General features: G+C 38.1%; 1 protein-coding gene across 2 annotated transcripts in view; it reads left to right on the top strand.

The window, feature by feature from the left end:
* WDR33 (WD repeat domain 33) overlaps positions 1–22202 on the top strand; it is a 64843-nt gene that overhangs the window by 18754 nt on the left and 23887 nt on the right. Inside the window, exons 6-8 of one of the 2 annotated variants that reach the window (XM_083868988.1) lie at positions 412–563; positions 2325–2422; positions 16809–17539. In XM_083868988.1, coding sequence (XP_083725114.1) covers positions 412–563; positions 2325–2422; positions 16809–16972 — 414 coding nt within the window. In that variant the 3' untranslated portion in view covers positions 16973–17539. Of the gene's footprint in view, positions 1–411; positions 564–2324; positions 2423–16808; positions 17540–22202 lie in introns of those variants that run through there. The other variant, XM_083868989.1, reaches the window with a different exon arrangement.

Here is a 22202-nt window from a genome sequence, read left to right as displayed (position 1 = left end):
TAGGAGCACATCTTCACCCTGTTCATCGTGGGCCTGTGGTCTGAGTGGTGATGGGAGCCTTAGAGTCTTTTATTCTTCTCTGATCCCATGTCAGGCCATGGCTACAGGCAATTCACATAATGCTTCTCATTCCACCTCCATCTGCTATAGTATCTGTTCTCAAGAATGTACCATGAGTATTTGTAATAATAAACACTTTGGAAACAAAGTGCAAATACTCTTGCTATTTAGAAGACCATTGTGTACAGAGTAAGGGATTTTTCCCTCCCAACATCTTGAATGTAGTTAGATCATTGTTGTTCTCATTTCCTCATTGCAGCTGTTAAGTCAGAACTTTAGTAACTTCAGTGTTTGTGTGGATCAGACAGTATTTGAATGTGTTTGCTAGAAGTTCTGTTTCTGAATTTGCAGGCTCACGACAGCCCTGTAAGGGCTATGACTTGGTCACACAATGATATGTGGATGCTGACAGCAGACCACGGGGGATATGTGAAATACTGGCAGTCCAACATGAACAACGTCAAGATGTTCCAGGCACATAAGGAGGCGATTAGAGAGGCCAGGTTTATACACAATATACCATTTTCTGTAGTACCTATTGCCATGATTAGACTGTTCTCTAAGTGTATTCTGGGTGCAGAAATGCATGGGTTCTGTCAGATTCTGGGGAACTTCCTGCACCACATAAACACAGTATTTCCTTTTGTTTCCACATTCTCACCGTTTTGCTGGCACCTTTCTGAATTAGTATTGTCCCAGTATCCGCCTCTGCAATATGTTAGAGATGTATTTGTCTGCCGCATTTTGCACTGGTATTCTTTTCATTTTTATATGGTGACGATGTGTATCAGTTATTCCTTTTTATACGCACTGTGTAAGACAACAATTTCATTCCAAATAAAGAATTCAGTCTTTAATAATCTAACTGAATAAAATATAAAGCCTTCAGAAATAAAACACCTGCATAGTTCTCACAAAATAATAAAACACTAAATAAAGTGAAGAACTGCTTGGCTTGGTGAAGCCAAGACTTCCAGTAATACTAAATACCCACGCAGACTGCCACATACAGAAGTCTAATGTTAATACTGAATGGGTTCTTCAAGCTTGAAACTGTAAAAAAGCCATTGAAAAGAAGATTGTAGGATATTCACTTGGTTCAGTGTTGATGCCTCAGTTGTGCAAATGTCTATATAAAAATCGAATCTAAAGTGATACTTACCAGTAAGATGTAAATGAAGGGTGTTTCTAGAGCAAACCTGCATATAATTTTTAGTAAAGTTTTTAAAGTAAGCCTGAAGAGAAGCTGCAGATCCCAAATGGCTCTAAAACAGTGTTTCTTTGGGTTTAGGTGCTGGCTCTTGGTGATAAAGGTTCACTGCCACAAACTCGCTTTCCACTAAAGTCACCATTTTTCTTGGTAGGGTGCAGCATTTTCTGCCAGAGCTTGGTTATCAGAAGTGCTTACTTTGGATTCAGTTACTGTCTTACTATCATGGCCCTGCACTGAATTTCTCTACTGCTTTAGGCCCTTTCTTGATCATAAAGATCTAGGATTTCACAAGGGCTCCCTCGTGGTCTTTCCCTGCACCAGGAAGAAAGTTGAGTGCCTGTCAGTTATTGGAGATGTTCTGGCCCTGTTCACATGGTTAAATAACTCCTTGCTTTTCCAGTGACTTTTCATCAATCAATGTTAACTGCTGAATCTAGAAGCTGCTTATGTGTCTGTAGGATTCTTTCCGTGTTGTTGGTGGGGTGTAATAAGAGGGAGTATTTCCAAATTGCTCTTATAAGTGGTATGTTTGTTTTATATAGGTTTTTTTTTTCCCAACAGTTAAACAAAGTAGCATTTTCCTGTAACCAGCTTTCCCTTATTTTTTGCTTCTCTGCTGCAAAGCACCTTTGGCTGAAGAGGAGTTTTTTCCTAAGAACTGTTCTCATGTGCTTCTATGCAGTGTCACTTTCTTGTGCTATTACCAAACATGAAAATCTAGGGTGACAATTACCAAACCATATTGATGTTGCTTCTCAACCTGCAGAGAAGGCCCTACTGTGTGCAGTCACAGATAGGAAGGTGCTAAGAATAAATGACAGATTTTTTTCCTCATTTGACAGGGGACTGCAATGCAATAGTAATCCTATGCTAAAGTCATGTCTTGTGCTGAAGTGCCGTTTGGCAGGCGCTGTATTCACTTAAAGTGCCTATGTTCAAATGCCTCCTTCAGTGTATAACACATTACAGTATAATTTTGCCCTGTCTGAGAAGCATAGATAATCTGTTAAATGCTGACTTCTTTCCCCTGCTGTGTGTCTTCATGTAACAGTTTCTCACCCACGGATAATAAATTTGCTACATGCTCTGACGACGGCACTGTTAGAATCTGGGACTTTCTACGTTGCCATGAGGAGAGAATTCTTCGAGGTATGTGTACCAAAAGTACTGATTGGGGTATTTCAAGAGGGGGAAAACCTTTTTTTTTTTTATACTAGGTGTTCACAATACAGAAGTATCAGCTTGTCTACAATTTTTATCTTAATGCTCCAAACAAGTTTTTGTTTGGCTGCTGCTGTAGGTGCCTTAAATTCAGAGAGGCTGCAGTTCACAATGGCATTACACTGTTTACTCCACTTGAGCTCTAAACAATGGAGGTGGATAGAAGAACATTTTACCACTCCTGATTAGGTAGAAACAGGTGTTTCTGGATCAGGAATACATTTATTTTTCTCCAGAGCTTAATCTTTGTGACAACTCTTATTTCAGAACATGCATTGTCATGCAGAGGGTTCCATTCTTTTCACAGGCATAACTTCCATTCTGATTTCTTCAGAGGCAAGGTGGTAATTCCTCATTCCTTAAGAGGGTGAGAGTATTTTAGTAGAGAAAACAGGTAGATTTTGAGCACATCATTTATAGCACAGGCAAATAATCCTAGCTATGGTTAAAGTTTCTGTCCAACATTTATGTACACTAAATTCTAGTGCCTTTCCACTGGCCTTCTTGAGCCTTTCTCCTTCTCTTGCTACAATCCTAATGAGCAGTAACAGTAGTTTCTGACAGCTATTCCTTTTTTGCAGAGATGTCCAAGGTACATAATTTAATAAGAGAATATATTAAAAGACTGCTGTGAGACTGAGGGCTGTAGATTTGCAGATGATCTGCAAAGAGGGCTTGGAATAAAAACATGGGCTTTAAGTTCTAGGTGTGTAAGCTTGTTCAATGCTTTCCTAAATTAAGGATTTTTTTTTTTTAATCATGCCTACAGCTTGGACCAGCATTCCATATTTTATGAAGTAGTGCTCTCCCTGTTTCCTTTGACTCTTAAGGTCTCCTCTTGTTTTTACAAGCATGTTACTTTTAAACACCACTGCTTTGAAAAGACACTGAGCTTCAGCATTATTGCAGTGAGGATATTTTAACATATTTAGCATGTGTCCATAGACGGTATGGTAGGTGTGTTCTTTGCAGGACCTGAAAAACAAATTTCTAGGTTATATAATTTACACCTGTTACTCTGGAAGGCCTTAAACAGATTTGGGACTGTTTTACTTGATGCTTTACAAAGAAATCATTCTGCCCTAAATATACTCTGTACTCTCCTCCAGGTATGTACTAACTGTGTGGAGGAAATAGGGATTTCTTCCATGCAGAGTTTTCAAGGTTTTAGAAATTCCTCCACTTCTGTGTTCCTTCAGTGTTCTGTGTAAAGTAGAAAGAGAAGAGCACTCCATTTAGGCCATAGAGAACAAAACTTGCACTACAGTTTCTTCTGTGACCTTGTGTATGTTAACATTTGATTGTGAGTAGACCTCAGATAGAATTATCCTATAGTTTCTTAGATTATCCATCTCAATATTCGATTTTTAGTTTGCACATGATTCTATAAAGAATACACTTGCTTCTACTTATATCATCTTACACAATACACTTCACCTTTTGTGTAAGTTAGGAGTGGTTTGAAAACTTTAACATCTTTGGATAAAATTGAGCAGGGCAGATTATTCCTTGTTTCTACTGTCTGATAAGCAAAAAACCACCAAACTCCAACCTAAACCCAAAGAACACCAGCAAAAAAAATCCCCCACACCAAAGCAAAATAATACCCAAACCCTTGATCATTTGGGAGGATGTCTCTGCAAATATACAGGTTTGATTTGACTTTGGTCTCTAGGAATGGTTTTAAATATGCTCAGAAGAGCTGATGGATAAGGTAATTCTCTTGGTGGAAACTACAAGCTTTCACTCTTTTATTTGGAGCTTAATGCCTATGGCTTTAGGATACTGATCTTCAGCTTTTGGCTTCTTCAGGTCATTCTGCTTTTACACAGTTACCAGTTGCATGTGTGGCCTCTAGTACTTTGCTGAGTACAGCCTTCCAGTTGTGTAAATACTCATGCCATTGCCATCCAGTTAGTGATATATAAATTAAAATTTTGGTGCCACTATGTCAAAGGGATTTTATATACTTCGTTTAGTTCAAATACAATGCAGGGAAATTACTTTTATTTCCTACTTTCACACATCATACAGCTATTCTGAATAGTATTGGTGCTGTGAAGTTGAAGGAGTTCTACATTGTCCTTTAGGTGCAGAGTTTCAATTCACATGTTTAGGTGTTCTTCAAGTTGTAACACAGAATTATAAAAAATCAAATGTAACAATCAGTTTACAGTCAGATGTATTAATTAAAAAGATCAGCACTCACAGGGATAATATGTCTATATACTGTTGTTCTTAATGATTTTTCAACAAAAAATTACGGAACAATTTTAAGGAACAGATTTGAAGATTCTAATGGTAAGGAATGCTTTTAAAGCAATTCTGTAGAGAGCATTAAAATTACTGCCATAAGCTTTGCTGATATAAAAAAGACAGAATTTCACAGACTTATTGCAGGTGCTTTTGCTTGTACTGGAGCAAACTAATATTTATTCCTGTTGTTTATTGAAATGGTTCCCTTAAAAGTAACCTGAAGCAACAGTTGATTTAACTTCGGAAGAGTATTGGAAAAACAATGGAAGTGGTAAATTACACAAGATGAATTATTAAGATTTTCCTGCAGTTCTTTCAGCTGTCTGGAATAGGCTACATATTTTTCCAGTAGTTTAACGTATGAATACATGGGCTGCATGAGATACACTGATTAACTGTATCCACTTTCCTTTATTTCCTCAAAGTGAAGAGAAACAGGACACCAGCCTCTAGGGTTCTTTGTACCTTGCACCAGAGGTTCTGAGGCTCATTTCTTCAATCTCCAAGTCCCTTTTTGTGGGCCAGTTTTTCACTGCTTAATTTTGCTTTGGCTATTGTTTCTATCACATAGTTTTCCAGGGCACAGGAGAGGGAGTTTTGGGCATTTTGTTAGCTGTACATGCAGATTTATCAGGCTCCTTTTTAAAACCCTAAAGAAATAAAGAGGATTAAAATCTTACTTTCTTGCGGAACCATCTTTAAATAATTGAAATGCATTATCTTGGAAGAATTTGTAGGTGAAGGAGATAGCATTGAGTGTCATTGCTTCCCCACAGCCCAGGTACAGCCTGGCTTTTCTCCTGAGCTAGAGCTGCTTTGGCCCTGATTTTGCACCAATTGCTTTTGCCTGTGTGGATTTCTGTCATTGCACCATCTTGATGATGGCAGTGAGTGCAGTTTAGTGCACTTACTAAAATACACAGGTGGGAACTGTACCGATGGTAAAAAAATGTTCTTTTAAAAATAAGACATGGAAAGCAGACTATAGTATAGCAACATTTTATTTTCATGACAATAATCTCTTGCTCTGAAAGGCATTTCCAATACAACACTCTCAGATCTTTTGTCTAAACTGTTCCAATGAAGTTAATACTGGGAACATTTCTGTAAAAACATACACATTGATGGCTTTTAATAATGCTAAAAAACATCTTTTGAAAAACTATGCAGTACAACATTCCTGTCTCTTTAATTATATGAGAAATTCATGCTATTTCTGATTTTTACTGGTGACAGCGACGTTCTGAGTAGTGTGTCTGTGCTGATGTATCCCTGAGAACATTCTGGGTAGGTCATTAATAAACACGATTCCTTAATTATTCCCAGCAAGACATCGTGGGCTAGGAGGCTACAAATAGATTTTGGATTTCTCAGTTCCCCTGTCCTTCCTTCTCCTTCCTTTCACAGTCACCCATAATCCAGTAGAAATGAGTGCTTGGGAGGACTGTAATGCTTTCATTCTGAAGTGTAAATGAGCTCTGTATTCCCAGGATTTCAAAGGTTGCCTGCTTTAATTGGGTCTTTTGGGGAGGATGACTCCACCCAGCTCTCTGAAGGATGGTGCTTTCTAAAATACTTTATAGATACATTTTCTATTTTCTGTCTCTAAAATAGGATGATACATTAAACAATCTTTCAGCCAGTGTAGACTTGACAAAAGATTTATCTTAGCCTAATTCAAACAATTAAAGGCGATCAAGATTTCATTGCATTCTACTTGGGTTTGAAATGTGCATTTTGTAACAACATCTAATTTTTGACACTATCACTTACAAAATAACACGTGTTTGTGCCTGCACAAGTCACAGCAATTGTGGTATACAGACTTTCCATCTGCTCACAGGTTCTGAAAGTGTTTCCACCTCTATTCATACTGAAATAACTGAGGGATTTATTCCTTCCTTCTCTTCCATTTCTCAATCTTTATTAACAAATAATGTACCCTTAAGCTGTTTGAATCCGCGGTATGGTATGTATTCTCTTCACTTTCTGCCTGAAAGGGAAGGATATCTTTAGAGTTTTTTTCCTCAGTCAAATAGCAAATCCTGTACTTAATTTAGACATGAGTTCTGTAGGTAAAAGGAATCTGAGGACCAGAACTACATCTTCAGCTTGGTCCCTCACTTCTAAACATGCATTATAATTCAGCTCTTAGCCTTGAAGCAAGTACTTCTAAAACTGTTTCCTTTTCTTGGAATATAATTGAACTCTACATTGGATAATTTAAAAGAAAAAAAATCCTAACACTTCTGTTTCCAACTTTATTACCCTTATATGAGGTTTGATTTTATTTCCCTTCTCCCAGCAAAGAGAGAAAAAAAAAAAACAACTCAGAAATGCATGTATGTCAATACCATGTTTCTTGAAAGGAGACCTGTTTTTCAAACCTTTAGGGGGTTTTTGTGGGGATTGCTTCTTTAGACTATTGGGATTTCAGGTATATTTGAAATGGCTTCTAGTCTACTGATGCATCCCTGCATGAATATTAGAAGGTTTTTACTCAGAACAGAAGCTCAGGATGAGATGAGACCTGGCTGACAGTGGCACCAACGCTATCATTGTAGAGAAGGCAAGTCTTTGAATTTTTGAACTTAAGAAGATGATCTGTTTTGAAATGCTGGTATTGGACCAGCTCAGTCCCCTCTTGGTGGGTTTTTTATTTGCCAGCTGGTGTTGCAGGTCTCTGATCTTTGGCAATCTTTGTTGCCAAACCTGAGATGGAGCTGAGAGAGAGAAGTGTTGCAGCTAAATCAATTGAGGAACAGCAAATGGCTGTGCTTTTCATGTGCATTAGGCACAAAGAAATATTAGGGAATTTATGTTAATAGTGATTCTGGGAGAGATTTTTTCCCTACACAAACAGGATAACTTGCACAGTCTGTGATACAGGAACCCTGTTCTGCTGCTCATGTTATGCCAGTAATCCTACTGTTGCTCCTTTGATTTTTTTGTGCATTGTGGGCTCTTCATAGTCTCATGCACTTTTCTCCTCTCATTAGGAAATATCTCTGCCTTTGTGAGATTCAAAGTTACAAATATTGTATACAGTTTCTTGCTTCATAAATGGAAGGTATCACACAACATGTATTTCCCCAGCATCTTTCTCTACACTTTGTTCAGAGTTAAGTAGCACCAGGGACTTGGAGTGTGACTACTTACACCCTTTCCTGAGCTTGCAGATAATTTCAGTTACTGCTGCTTGTTAGGATAGTGGTATAACCTACATGAGATGGAAAAAATCCCATTTCTTGCTTGAGGCTACTAAAAAGTGTTCAGGTGTCATCTGGTAACTCAGTGTTATTCTGATAATGACTTTCAAGACTGAAGTGCATTGGTTTTCTCAGCATAGGAAACTTTATTATAGGTAGGCTTTATTGAAATACACTTCTGTATGTGTTAGAGGTAAAAATCCATCTGAGAGTTGAGAAACTACCCTGCTGTATTGACTCATACCAGCTTTCTATTTGTGAAGTATTCTGGATTGAGCAAAAGTCTGGGGTTGATCCACTACATTGAGGTGCTTGGTTTCTGTGATTAGAAGATGGTGATAAGGTCATAGCTTCAGGTTTTTGCTCTGCTTCCTAAAACAATTCCAGGAGAATTAGGGGATATTGAAGAATGCTCTTGGAGCTGGTTGCACCTGATATGCCTAAAAACTGTAGTTCATTTTGTGAGTAATGTAGAGCATACCTAAGCCTCTTAAAGTTCTGATTCTTATCTAGAATGAGTGCTTTGAAAATCCTGAAAAATTCATAGGAAATACATAACATTTTCAAGGAAGGGGTGAAAGAGATCACAAGACATGAACCACAGCACTATGCTATAAAAAAGTTACACTGCACACTTCTGTCAAGGCTTTTCACAAGACAAGAATGAAGAGACACTGCAAGAAAGAGATTATTTCAGATGCAACTTTGAAATATTTGCATTCCTTGAAATTGTTCTGGAGCTGAAAGTTATACAATCACTCACACAGAGCCCAAGGGCTATTTTTACATTAATATTTGTGACCTGTCTATTCTGTTAAGCTTGTAGCAATAATGAGAAACCTTAATGTTTCCCAGGACAGCCAGCTCTCAGTGGTGCTGAAATACAGGATGGTTCCATAAGAAATTCTCTGCATTGTTAAGATTTCTTGCCTCTACTTCCTTTTGTGTCTGATGATTGCGAGGAGTTGATAAATACTGAACTAGGCGGAACCATTTTTTACAGGTTGTTAGTTATAAGTACTTGAGGGATGAGAACTTCATTTCCATCAGTTGTGACTTCGCATGGAATTAAAAATAACTGCACAATACTCTGTGTAGAGGTCAGGATCCACCTGCAGTGAGAGAATCTGGTGCACCTGTGAGCTTTGTCCTTCAGCCCTACTCATGATTGTGGATGAAGAAAAGCACTAAGCAGCTTGCATTGGTAGTAATGATAATGCCTGAATTACAGAGGCATTTGAATGCTGATGCTAAGGTGCATCCACTCCTCCTTTCTCAGCACAAGTGTGGTTGTTGAAAAGAAGACAGGCTGGGTGCCATTGAGGATGGTGGCCTCTGGGTATCTGCTCACCAGTATCTGTCATAGCAAAAGTTCTCAACAACAAAAATAAGATTATCTGGAATTAGCCTTAAGCCAGTTATGTTAGTAACTCATCTCCGATAAAGTTGCACGTGGATAAATACTCAGAATTGGACACTTCGTTAATTAGATTTTTTAATGGACTCTTTTTTTTCTGACATACCATTTCCTCAGAGAGAACAGATAAAATAAAGCTCTTTTAGAATAAGTGGTGGAAGTCTTCAGAAAATAGAAAAACACAGTTCCTTGCTGAAAATAATCCATATCAGTCCTTAGAAACTTTCTTGCACGCTTCTTGATTCCACTTACATGAGTTCAACGAAACTCCTTTATTTAACTTTTATCTTTCCATATCCTCCAGTTACTGTACTAAAAGCTTTTGTGCATCCAGGTAAGCATAATTTTTGCAAAGCATTTGCTGTTTTCTTTGCATCATTTCTATTCTACATACTTAGGTTATTTCCTGTTATTTTTACTTTTAGCTCTGAGTGCTATTCTAGCTTTAGTAGTGAGACACTTGGCATCAAGTTTTATCACATGAATGGTATCATAATCTCATATTTGAGATTACATATTCCTAGGGACAGCCAGACCCTGGGAAATGGGGAGAGAGCTTGCAAATATTTTCCCTAAAATACGGTGGCATTTTTTTTCATGTCTTTCATAACTGCCTGGCATTAACTTCCTCCTGAGAAAGCTGATCCTGCTTGGGATGTGTTGCATTTTTAGGAAGACACAGGCAAAATTTAAGCTGGGAATTTGCTGAAGTGGGATTGTATAGCAGAGCAGGAGTCTACATAAGAATCCTGATGAAATCTGTATGAAAGGTGGCTGGAAATAAAAAGCATAGAGGAAATATTAGGAGAGTGTGGAGGCTGTGTCAGTATGAAAAAACTAACAACAGCTTGTGTAAGGCTTGAGAAAAGCTGGTGACAGTGTGAGTGTGGAGATGAGAACGATGTGTGGTGGAACTTGGCAAGTCAACTCTGGGCCTTTTGTGAATAATTTGGGGCAACCTCAGTCCCTGGTTTAGGCACTGGAGAGGCAGAGTTTTATGGCTCAGTGACACACATGGACACAAGTGGACAGTGTAGCATGTGCCAGGGGTTGTACATGTGCTAATCTGTGTGGTTGTAGTGCCCCTAAAATCTTTGACATTTTGTGTTCTGTGTCAGGGCTTGTAGAGACAAGTTGATACTTGAGTTGGAGTAGAGTTAGGAACATGCTCTGTATTTGTTCTGAGGATGGACATGGAGTGAATCACAGAATATACTGAGTTGGAAGAGATCCCCAAGAATCACTGAGTCCAATTCTTTAGTCCTGGTCATCCACAAGATTTCACACCATTTTTCCAAGGGTATTGTCCGAACCCTTGAACTCTGTCAGGCTTGGTGCTGTGAGCACTTCCTGGGGAGTCTGTTCCAGTGCTCAGCCATCCTCTGGTGAAAAACTTTCCTCGTATTCAACATAAACCTCTCCTGACTGAGGTCTAGCTGTTCCCCTGGATTCTGTCACTGGTCATGAGAGTGAAGAGATCAGTCTGCTCCTCCACTTCCCCTCACAAGGAAGTTGTAGGTGGGAGTGTGGTCTACTCAGTCTCTTCCAGGCTGAACAGATCAAATGACCTCAGCTGCTCCCCACATGGTTTCCCCTCCAGACCTTTCACAATCCTCATGGCCTCCTTTGAACTCTAAAACTTAATGTCTTATCTTGTGGTGCCCAAACCTGCCCCAGCACTCGAGGTGAGGTCAGAGCAGAACAGGACAATCCCCTGCCTTGCCTGGCTCCCTGGCACATGGCTGCTCCTGGCTGCCAGGGCAGCACTGACTCCTATTCAGCTTGGCCTCCATCACAACCCCCAGTGCCTTCCCACAGCTGCTCTCCAGCCTCATTCCCCACTCCACACACAGCCAGGGTGTCCCAGGTGCAGCATCCAGAACTTGCCATGGTTAAATCTCCTGTGGTTGGTGATTGCCCACCTTGGTGCTGTTTGAGTGAGGGAGGGATGCCACCATTCTGACTGCACCTAGGGAAAGCCATCTCTATCACCTGATTAAAATTCATTACTTTGTTTAGTAGTCTCTGGGAAGCAACATGGACTTCTTTTTTTCTTCTCTTAAGTTTTGTTAGATTACAGCTCTAAAACTGAAGTACCCGAAGTGACCCCTCAGATCTAAGGTTAACTCTGGTTCACTTTAGCTGGGAGTATGACCAAGGTACATGTGTATGCTTCTGCAGAAAGTAGTTGAGTAGATGAAGCATGCAAGTATGTAAGCATGTATTCAAGACTTACTTTCAAAGTTCACTGCCAAATCTTTTCCAATAGACTGATCCTTATCTCACAGTGAAAATACAAATTGTCACTGTGTTTTGCTACTCACAGATAAGGCTTTTTGTTGAAAACACAACAGTTCTTGGGGGAAGACATTTTGATATTTGCTGTTGAAAGTATAAGCGTGTCTTGCTGGTAAAGTAACTTGTGAAAATTTTATTTATTCATATATCCATTTATAAAGGGAAAGGTTTTTATGGGGGATTTTTTTTTAAATCCAAAAGTATTAGGGCCGTTAAGTGTCTTAGCTTCCAAGAAGCATGCCTGTAAGTATCACAAGTGTAACTATACAGGAGAAATCTGAAACTTCTAAAATATATATTTATCTTATAAAAAGTTTCACAGATGAGGTTTGACAATTCTTCTATCCCAGACAGTTTAGATGACTATTTGTAATTGCTAACTCAGTGGAAGCATCTGATATTTCTCATTCTGCAAAGCATTATTTTAATACATTTCATATGCCATCCAGTTCAGTGCATCAGCTAGTTATTTATTTTTTATATACTATATTTTCTTAATATTTGTAATATTCTGTATGCATTGATTTTCCCTCATTGGAGATACGTAGTGAGAGCTGTTCCAGATGTAGCTACAGCTACACAGAGAAGTAGTTGTATCATTGCAGTTTAATTTGCTGGTGTAGAAAAGAACTGCAAGTATTTTACTTATATTATCATTGAAGACAGAAGGTGATATTCTTCTGGTTTTGACTATTTAAAGAAATTTTGTGTGAAAATTTTGCTCATCAAAATTAGTTTTTAAAGGGAACTCACCATATATAAATCTGAGCCTGACATGAAAAACAAAGTTAACTATAACAGGACTGGAACAGATGCTTCTTCTAAGGCACCAAAATCTTGGAGGATAAACTCCAAATTTTCGTTCAAGAAAGATGAGGAATGTGTTACCTTAGCTGCTTAATATTGGGAAGAAAAATACCTTTTAGTGAAAAACAAACCCAGCTTTCTGTGTGTGCTGGCAGATGTGTATTTTCTTCTATATGTGCAATAGATCTTTTTCTCTGTTTATTTAGAATGATGGAGAGCATGAAAACATTGTAGATAGTGTATTAAAGACTTGTATTTTAAACTTCATCACTTTAAAAAATATCCTCTAAAGAGTCATAATAACTTTATAAATTAGTAGCTGTAATATACTCCTGTAATAACTATTCTAGTTCTCAAAGGGTAAAATGAATTGATGAAAAAATTGGAGCTCAGAATCCTGTCTATTATTAGCAGCGTATTGTTATATGCTGGGGAAATCAAGTCTAAAGAATTGCACAATACTTTTATACTTGAACTTCTTTTTATAGCTGACTTCCTTCTCCCCAAGATAGTCTTATTCAGCTTTGGTTTTTTCTCAGTGTTAAGATTTAAGGAGTAGCTCTGATACACATTTACAATCCTCAGAATTTGGATACAAAGACCTTAACATTCTTTCTTGTTAAACCCAAATCCTTGTGCTCCTTGAGATTTTTCATCAGAAGTTGAGGTTCTTTCTGGCTTTATAAATAATCACTGCCCTTGAGGATTAAAAAAAAAATCTGAGTATCATCTTTGGATTCAGTGAAGAGCTGATATTCCACCCCACCCTCCAACCTTCTGTGGGAGGCACTTGTCCTGAGGTGGTTGGTAGAGTAAAACATTCTCCTTTGAAAAAGAAATTTTTACCATTTTGTAATATTTGGAGATATGTAGCACAAATTGATGTAGAGATGGTATTAGTATGTAATTTCTTACTTCAGTACAAGTTTAATGGGAATTCCCAGAACTTCAAATGTTCTGGATGTGTTGCCATTATAAAAATATTATAATGAAGTTAAAAGTTCTGAGAAAGAAAATAGTTTGTCTCCTTTTCTCATCCAGTGGAAAACACATTTAAAAGGCCATTTTCACTGCAGAGGTGGTCTTTTGTTTTTTCGCCTGTTCTCTTGCTAGGGCAGTAGAAGAGTGTGAGAGCTTTGCTTAATTCTAGGGCTTGTGCAGTCTCTGTCCTTGGAGGTTTTCATGCTGAACATGGATAAATCCTTGAGTAACCTGATTTGGCTTCATAGCTTTGAGCAGCAGATTGAACAAGAGACTTTTGGGATTTCTTCCAGCCTGCCTTACCCAGTGGTCTTGGGGTCCTGAATTATACTGAATTCCCCTGTTTTGCCAAACCAGTAAAATCAGTAGGATTACTGATGTAGAATTCAGCTGCCCACCAGAATTGACACCAGTGACACAAGGAACTGATCTTGAAAAGACGACCAGAAATTCTTCACTTTTTTAAGTTTATTTTTCTGGCAGCTTTTAACATGCTTGAGGAAATGCACACTCTTAGGATTGGAAAGGTTTGAGGCTTAGTGGGTCTTTTTTTTAGAGATGATAAATGTTTGATCATTCCCTAGTAACAAATAATATGTTAGACATAATCATCACTGAAGTTCCAGAACTCCCTGTGTCCTACAAGCATTAAAGCTTTGTTGTAAATAAGATGGAAAGTGTTTGTGTGCTCTCAGTATCTTTGAAGCTGATTATGTAGTAGGTGAGGTGATCCAATACCTACAGATGTATATACACACACACTATATATGTAATTGTTATATTTACATATATAATTTTATATAAGTATCTATAATGGTCCCAGTGGCACATTTTATCACCTTAATACTCGTTTGCTGCTTTCTTTTGTTTCAAAATGGTGCAGTCTTGAAAAAGACTTTGCAGCTTGTGTTCTAAATGTCTAAAGCTCATGCACAATTAAATTGAAAGTGCTTGCTTTAAAAGAAAAAAGAAGAAGAAACCAGTGAATTAGGTAGATGCTTTACCCTTTGGAGCAGGGCAGCCTAGGTTTGTCTGTGTGCATCAGTGTTCCTGAAGCTGCATTTCTCTAGATCACATTCCCAGCTTCTCCAAAGACTGTAAGTAGATGCGCTGTGTTTACAAAAATAAGCTTTTACATCCAGGTGAAATGGGTGTTAGACAATCTTTTTTCTCCTTTTTCTTTCAACTAAGAGTTGGTATACAGAATATATTTCACTGTCCATTCCCACACCTGTTCAAGGTCTTGACTCTAATGTCTAAACCAAAATTATTTAATCTCTGAGTTTAAGCATTTTAACAGAAGACTGCACGTTACTAAATATTATTTTGAGGCTACAGTTATCTTAAAATAAATTTTAGATGTTGTTTTGTTTTAAAACATGAGAAGCGCAGGCCAGATTTGTCTTGGTGTTTTTACTACAACTGAGTTTAGATAGGAGTAAGCCACATGTTTCAAAACTTGTAGACAAAATTATCCCATTTGAATTGTAATTAATCAAGAACAAGGTACAGTTGCATATGGAAGATACAATCTGGACAGCTATAAAGCATATTTCTGTATAGCATATTCCAGTTGTTAGCAAGTTATCTCTGTTCTCTGAGGATTACCTGAGTCTGCAGCTTGATGGAGTGCTGGGTGTTACTGCTTGGTGTTTATGCCTGGTCAAGAAGAATTCTGCCTTTTCTTTGTCTGCCTTCTGTTCTTTCTTACCCATGCATAATTCATATGCAGAAATAGGGCTTTTAATTAGACTAGATGATACAGTGAAAGAAAAGAGTAGGATTTTATTTGGTTTGGGTTTTTTTTTAAGGCTACACCAGCCCTTCTTAAGGATGCAGAGACTTGCTTATTTTAGGTCAGCTGATGTAGTTGGATAATAAGATGCCTTTTCCCTGCAGATCTTGCTTTATGCCCTTAAATATTCAAGCAACAACCACTCTTTGTTGCTGCCCTGGCAGGAACTCGCCTACTTTAAATGACTGTTAGGTTTTTTTCTCTTTAGCAATACAAACATTCTCAAAAGCATTATTCTCTTGGCTGCTTAGCTAAATTGAGTCCTTAGGGATATTGATAATATTGATGAATATGGATTACTCTTGATTGCCATTCTCCTTTTGGAAGTCCCTGTTCTCCAGAGACTTACAAGTGAGTCTTACATTATGTAAGTTAACACTTACATGGTGTTAACAATTACAATTGTAAAAAGCTAAATTCAATAAGACAGTTCTTTTATTACATTTAATTACTCTGCAATTATTCTTTGGGCAAAGGTAGATTCTTTGTTTCATACTACTCCTAGTTTGTCAGGAATATCCCTTGCTTCTAAAGGAATGGAAGACAAAAAGATCATTCCAATCACCTACGCAAGCCTGTTGGAGATGTCATTTCTGTAGTATATATTACATTTGCTGGCAGTGTTAAACAGGGCTTTTCTAAAAATGCAATCAGGAATTTTTGTGCTTGTATTAATTTAGAATTCCTGTGGTCACATAAAACTGGAGCAGTGGAGGCTTTAAATAGCAGGTGCAGTCCTGCCAGCCATGTTTGGAGGGATGCAGCCACCCCTTCCTGCCTGGCAAACACGTCCTGCCTGCTCAGGCTTTGCACACCCTGCCTGATGCTCTCACTGCCATTTTCTTTTCCCTGCATCCTGGAATTCTTTAAGGGCTATCCAGTCTTTGTCCCTAAGAGCACTTAGTGTGGGTGTTTGTTCCTAGTAAGCTTGGGTAGAAATACTGGATACAGTTAATCTGTATTTTGTACAGTGGTTGGAGCTGCATCATTTCCTGCACAACTCTGTCATCTCAGGTATCATCACTTCCACAGGTGTAGCAGATCACAGAAATTCACTGAAATTCAAAAAAGGCTCTGAGTCATGAGGGTTTATTCACAAAAGTGACTTACTAGGTATTGCATGAGTTGTTTTTAACTCATTGCACAATATTTATTTACCAGATTAATAACTTGTTCCAACAGAACGTTGGTATATGAATAAGTTTTAAGCTTTTTGTAAGCTGGAATAATTTACTTGGTAAGTTTACTTCAGCTTATTTTGCAAGTAAAGACTAGACATGAGACAATTTTTCTGGGAAATACTTAGCAGCAGCAATTATCACAAGTATCTAACAAGCATAGTTAATTATTGGTATATGAAAGGGAACAGTGTGGGAAATTTCAATTAGAATTAAATTTGACATAAAGTGCTATATTAAAAATTTCAGAAATTAATGTTGCATTTATTAGACATGAAGAGTATCAGAATGTTTTTCCAGATGTATCTGCTCCTTGCAGTCCTTGTGCAGAAAGGACTCAAGCTTAGGAGTGAGGAGGTAACTAATGTTTCAGTTTGTTACAGTCCATGGCTCTTGGATGCCAGTTACTGTGGACTGAACATCTGCAGGACTGGGAGTGGTCACCCCGCTGGTTCAGGTGATGTTCTGCTCACCAGATGTTTTGTCCTAATTCTAGTTCCAGTCAGCCTGAACAAATTACCTGCTAGTGAAAAATGATAAATTGCACTAATAATCATGAAAATCTATCCCCTTCCAGAAAAAAAAAAAAAAGTTTTAATTCACACAGGAGCAGAAAAGTCTTCCTAAAACCATTTGATAGATAACAAGGCTAAATAACTTCTATATAACAAAAATTTCTGTGAAGGTTTACCCATCTGTGCATGATGGCAGGAATATTTACTGCTGCTTTGCCATAGATTGTGTGTCATGCAGAGTGCAGAACTAAATCCCCAGTGGTTTCTGTGAGAGGTGCAGCCATCCAGGGGCACAGGAGGGGAGACCAGGGCAGTGCTGCTGCTGGGCTGATCCAGGCCAGTCTCCAGCAGCTGCAGCTCCTGTTCAGGGCCGGGTGTTCCCAGCCTGCTGTACCTGTCCCCAGGGCAGTGCTTGCTGCAGCTGCTCGTGTTCATGGCACTGTAAAACTGCACCTTGCTAGCAGCAGATAATTCACATGGGGGGTGTATTCCAAAAACAGACCAGCCTAATGAAGCTGTATTCTGTGTACTAAAACAATGACTGTATTTTATTTGCACTGAAAATAAACTGTTGACATGGGATTATACCTGTTAAAGCTTCTCTTTTTATTTTTTTTGTTAACTTTTTTAAGGTTAAAAATGCACTTTACTCCCCAATACAGAGTTGCTGTGTTAACAGAAATATTAAAAAATCAAAATGTAAATTTGGCGCTACTGTTACCTTGTATCATTTTGCCAACATATATTTGTTTTTTCTCAGTTTCCTCAGTGAATCACTTCAGTAGCAATGACATGCTCTTACCTAGTCTTTCTTAAGCAGAAATTATACCATCTTCTCTCATGAGAGTCATCTTTCTTTGATCTGTGCTTACGAGACTATGTATGGAAATTTATCTGTGCAACTGAAGAGGTGACTTTTCTTTCCACCTCCCCCACAGCACTGATTCGCTTAATCAGTAATTTTATTTTACAAAAAATTTCTGAAGTCCAACTTCCTAGAAGATAAATCCTGCATTTTCACATTCCTCAGACGTCCTTAGCCACAGACGTCACACACAGCACTGTAAAAAGTGTTTTATTTGAAGAGCACAGATCAATCAGTTCCACTCCAGGCCAGGAGAGCGGCCTCATACTGACCATGACCTCCCCCTCATTATTTTTGTGCTTAACCTATTTCCTTCTTTCTGCCTGTTAATTTCCAAATGTATGCCATCTTCCCAAGAGCACTTGCTTTTTAGCTGTCTCCTGTCTCTGGAGCTTCATATATGGTCCCAGTTCATTGTGGTCATGGGAACTGGTTTGTACATTCCTGAGACAGGAAAGATATTTTGTATTTTCTTTCTGTTGGTGTGTGCAAGACGAAAAATTCTAAAAGCTGCTACAGAAAGCACTGAGAGAAATCTTTTTTTTTTTTTTTTTTTTTTTTTTTTTTAGGAAAAAGCTTCTTTCTGAATCGCATTTTCCCAGTCTCTTCCAACCTAGTGATTCTGTAATAGTGTGATATTACAAATGATAATTACGTGCTGGCTTTTTCCTGTTTCCTGTTCGCTGGGTGGGTTTCTGTCCCCATAATTTTTCAGCCCTTTTGTATTTCAATTGCTTGAACATTTGACCTTTCTGCTTGAGGTGAGAATCCTGTCTGCTCAGAAAGAGCAGTGCTTTGTAACTCAGTGCTCTGCTTTCTGCCAGCAGTTTATTTCAGGTGACCTGCTGCTTCCCAGTTTGGGAAGCCTTGGTGGCTGCAAAATGCAAAGAGCAAATTGAACAGCCTCTACCTTCATATCCCTTCTTGGATCTTTTACACTTGCTAATGGGATAATTGACACAGATCTTTTCCTGCAGTCTATATAAAGTTTGATAATCTTTCTGTCAACCCCCTCACCTCACCCTGGGCCTGGTGCTGTTCATGTACTACTGGGAGTATTGTCAGTCATGCAGTTTTTGCCCTACAGCCAAAGAAAATAGTTTTCCCAGCTTCTGTGTACCTACATTCAGTATTTCTTTGCTTGACATAATAGCGGGCTCATAATTATGAGATGTTTTGTAATGGTAAACTGACTGTCAGAAATAGCTTACATTTATTTTAGCTGGCAAGAAGAAAAATCGCTTTCCTGCAAAAGTGCTGTCCCTTAAAGTGAGTACCTGGCTGGACAAGAGTTCATCTGGGTCTGGCCAGATGATCATGGCTGTCTTTAAAAGTAATTTACTTGACTGACATTTGATAGTGCTTCTCTCAAAGGGATGTTAAAAAGGTAGGAAGCTGCCCTGTCATATTAACTATGAAAACACATTGAAAGCTGTTTTTCCAGTTAAAGAATATCAGGTTGACTGAAAGATCTTGGTAGTCCTTCTGTGTTGGGTGTTTTTATTAAAAGATTTCTGGGTCCACTTGGTAGTAAGGGTAAATCAAGATATATCAAGTTGTATAAAAGACTTCTTAAAATTTCTTTTACTGAGATCCACAAATACTTTTCTTAGTTTTTTGCAGCTTGCTGAGAGAATTCTCTGGTCATGTGGCCACAGGGGTTGGAAACTTGAATTAACCTCTAAAGTAGATATTTGGGGTTTTCTTTTCTCTTGCAACAGCATAAAATCAGCAGCAGAACTCAAATGAGCATCCAGCAGGATGTTAAAGGAAATAATGACTGGAAATGATTACAAATGGTTACTCTTAGCTTTTCTGGAAGTCTTTGTTCTCTTCTCAGAGCTGGGAGATAAGTATTCTGATTTTACCACTTAGAACCTTGACTGAAATATCGGTCAAAGCAGAGAGCTAGACGCAAGGAGAGGTATTAAACCCTCCAGTGTCTGCCCCGATTTCCTTCCTTTCCCTTCTGCTGACTAAATTGTCAGGCTGAATTTTAGGATGCACCAAAGTTTCTTTATTAACTTCAAGTTAATTTCAAAATACATCTAAATTGATACTGTAGTTTCGACATTCCTTCTTGGCATTACTTACTGTAGTTGCAGTAAAACAATCAGACTTTGCTTAATGGTGTCACACAGGCAAAGTGTGCTGTGGAAAGGTTGGGGATTTTTGACTCCCTGTAGGCAGGAAATAACCACACCAAGTCACCATTTTCAGGAATTAGTGACCAGAACTAGTTTCTTAGCATATGTCTAGAAAACTCCACTGAAGCTACTCTAGTTTCAGTTCATCTTAAAATCACACCAGTTTCTGGAAGCTTGGTTTCAGGCCAATATTTAACTCATGCCTCACTTCATTCTTGATTCATAAAATACAAGTGTATGTTCTGACTGTTCAGTAGTTACTTTGACATAAACTGTCACTGTGAGGCTTCAAAATATTTGATATTTTAATCAAATTCATTTTTTCTAGTTTGGCTTTTCTTGAGTTGATGGTACAGGCTACAGGCAGACTCCAAAACATTTGTTTGGTTCATGTTTGGAGGGCTTGACTGGGAGCATTTTCATGCGAAAAACTTTTTGGTCTATTTTTACAAAATAATATCCTGCCCAGCAATTTGATTCTGTACCCAGATAAAAACCCACAAATCTGTGGAAACTGCAGGCTCATGATTGACCAAATAATTGAATTTCACATCTTTTAAGTCGATGCTTTTTCTGGCCTCGAAGGACCACGTGTTGTTCTGCTCTTGGGCAAAGCTCTACCCATTCCTGTCCTGGTTTCCCCTGTTCTGTGCCACACTGTGTTAGGTGAGCTCAGCCCTGTCTGGTGGCTCCAGACACTCCTCAAAGGCAGTGCAAGTTTGTCAGCTCCAGTCACTAGTGCCAGGGACTTTAAGGAAGATCCCAGAAAACAAGCAGTAGGGATACCATGGGACACTCTCACTGAGGGAGTGGGGGTTTGGCTCCTGTCAGATGTTGATGTTATGAAGCATGAGAGATTTTCTTAAAATTGCTGTTCATTTTTAATGTTTCTTGTACAATATCTTCTTATCATTAAATGTAAATGCCCTTATAAATAAATATTTTCTGTCAATGAAAAGCAAGTGTGTTGCTGCTTTCAAAGTAGGCTGGCTAATTTTTTAACAGAAAAGAACATCTAGTCCCAGCTACTTTACAGGTAATGTAACCAACAAAAAAAAAAAAAAAATCCACTTTTTGCAGTTTTAAAAAACTCCCTTTTAATTCTCTGATAAGTACATACAAAGAAATCATAAATAATATACATTAAGAATTTTGTAGATAACTGTGCCTGAGTGCAAAGTAGAATCCACTCTAAATTTATTTATTTGATAAATAATTTAACCGTGAGGAAAACCTGTCTTGGTCCTTGAATTCAGCTGCATTGCTGCTAAGCACTCGCATTTCTATTTAGAATAAGAAGGTGTTGGAAGTTTTAACGTGGTAGAAATTTATCTTCTCTTTTGATACTTTCTGCCCTTTTTTCCCCTGTCATTTCTCCTGAGCTAGCTCTGAACTTTCTAATGTTTTGGGGTTTTTTTGAAGATCAGTAGATAGTACATTTTTAAAGTAGAAATAATGACTACTGTATTGCAGTAGAGCATTGTGCTGCATCTAAAGTGTCATCACATAGGTGATCTCCAATAGAGCTGCTCTTAATGATATAAATAGGGGATTAAGTGCTTAAAATTAGTGGTAAGTTAAAATATCTCGATACTAATTAAGCAAAATTAGTGACATTTTAGTAATATTTTTGCATACTAAAATAACTTAGTGTTGATAACTATCTGTGGTTAATCTAGATATGACTTAACTGTGTCTTATGATTAGAAGTTGTGAAACATAGATATTTAATTAATTTTTTTTATTTTTTGGTTCTCACAAAAAGAATGTTAACTAGCTCTTGACATGTTACAAATGTTGGTCTCAGTCTGACTTGTTTTGTCCTGATATGTTTTACAGCATAAATAACCTCATTAGGTGTAGGTAGTGATAAAACTCAAACATAAATTCAATAATTAGAAAAAAGAAAATATATCTCATGGGAAAGGTATCTTCAGAGTGTTTGTAAACTCTGGCATGAACATCCTCAATGAGTAAGAAACATGGACCTGACACCACAGATCTAAACTAGCCACCATCTTCAGCTGTGCAGTTTTTGGGTCTATTCAAAACAATTCATTTCAGCTTTGGGAGTTGCTCATCTTCAGTGAATGGAAGAATCCCTCTAAGTTTAACATCTTTGTACCTAAAAACCCTTCATGACCAGTTCCCAGGTACAGTAGAACTCAGCTGCTTTTATTCCCCTTGCTATAAGCAAGCCCTTACAGAAGATTTTGTCTTTGAATTTCCACAGATATAAG

This window comes from Zosterops lateralis (genome assembly GCF_965231275.1).
Source record: "Zosterops lateralis genome assembly, chromosome: 10".
NCBI classification, from domain to species: Eukaryota; Metazoa; Chordata; class Aves; order Passeriformes; family Zosteropidae; genus Zosterops; species Zosterops lateralis.
The sequence above is the reverse complement of the archived record's forward strand: the minus strand, read 5'-3'. Positions and strand labels throughout refer to the sequence as shown.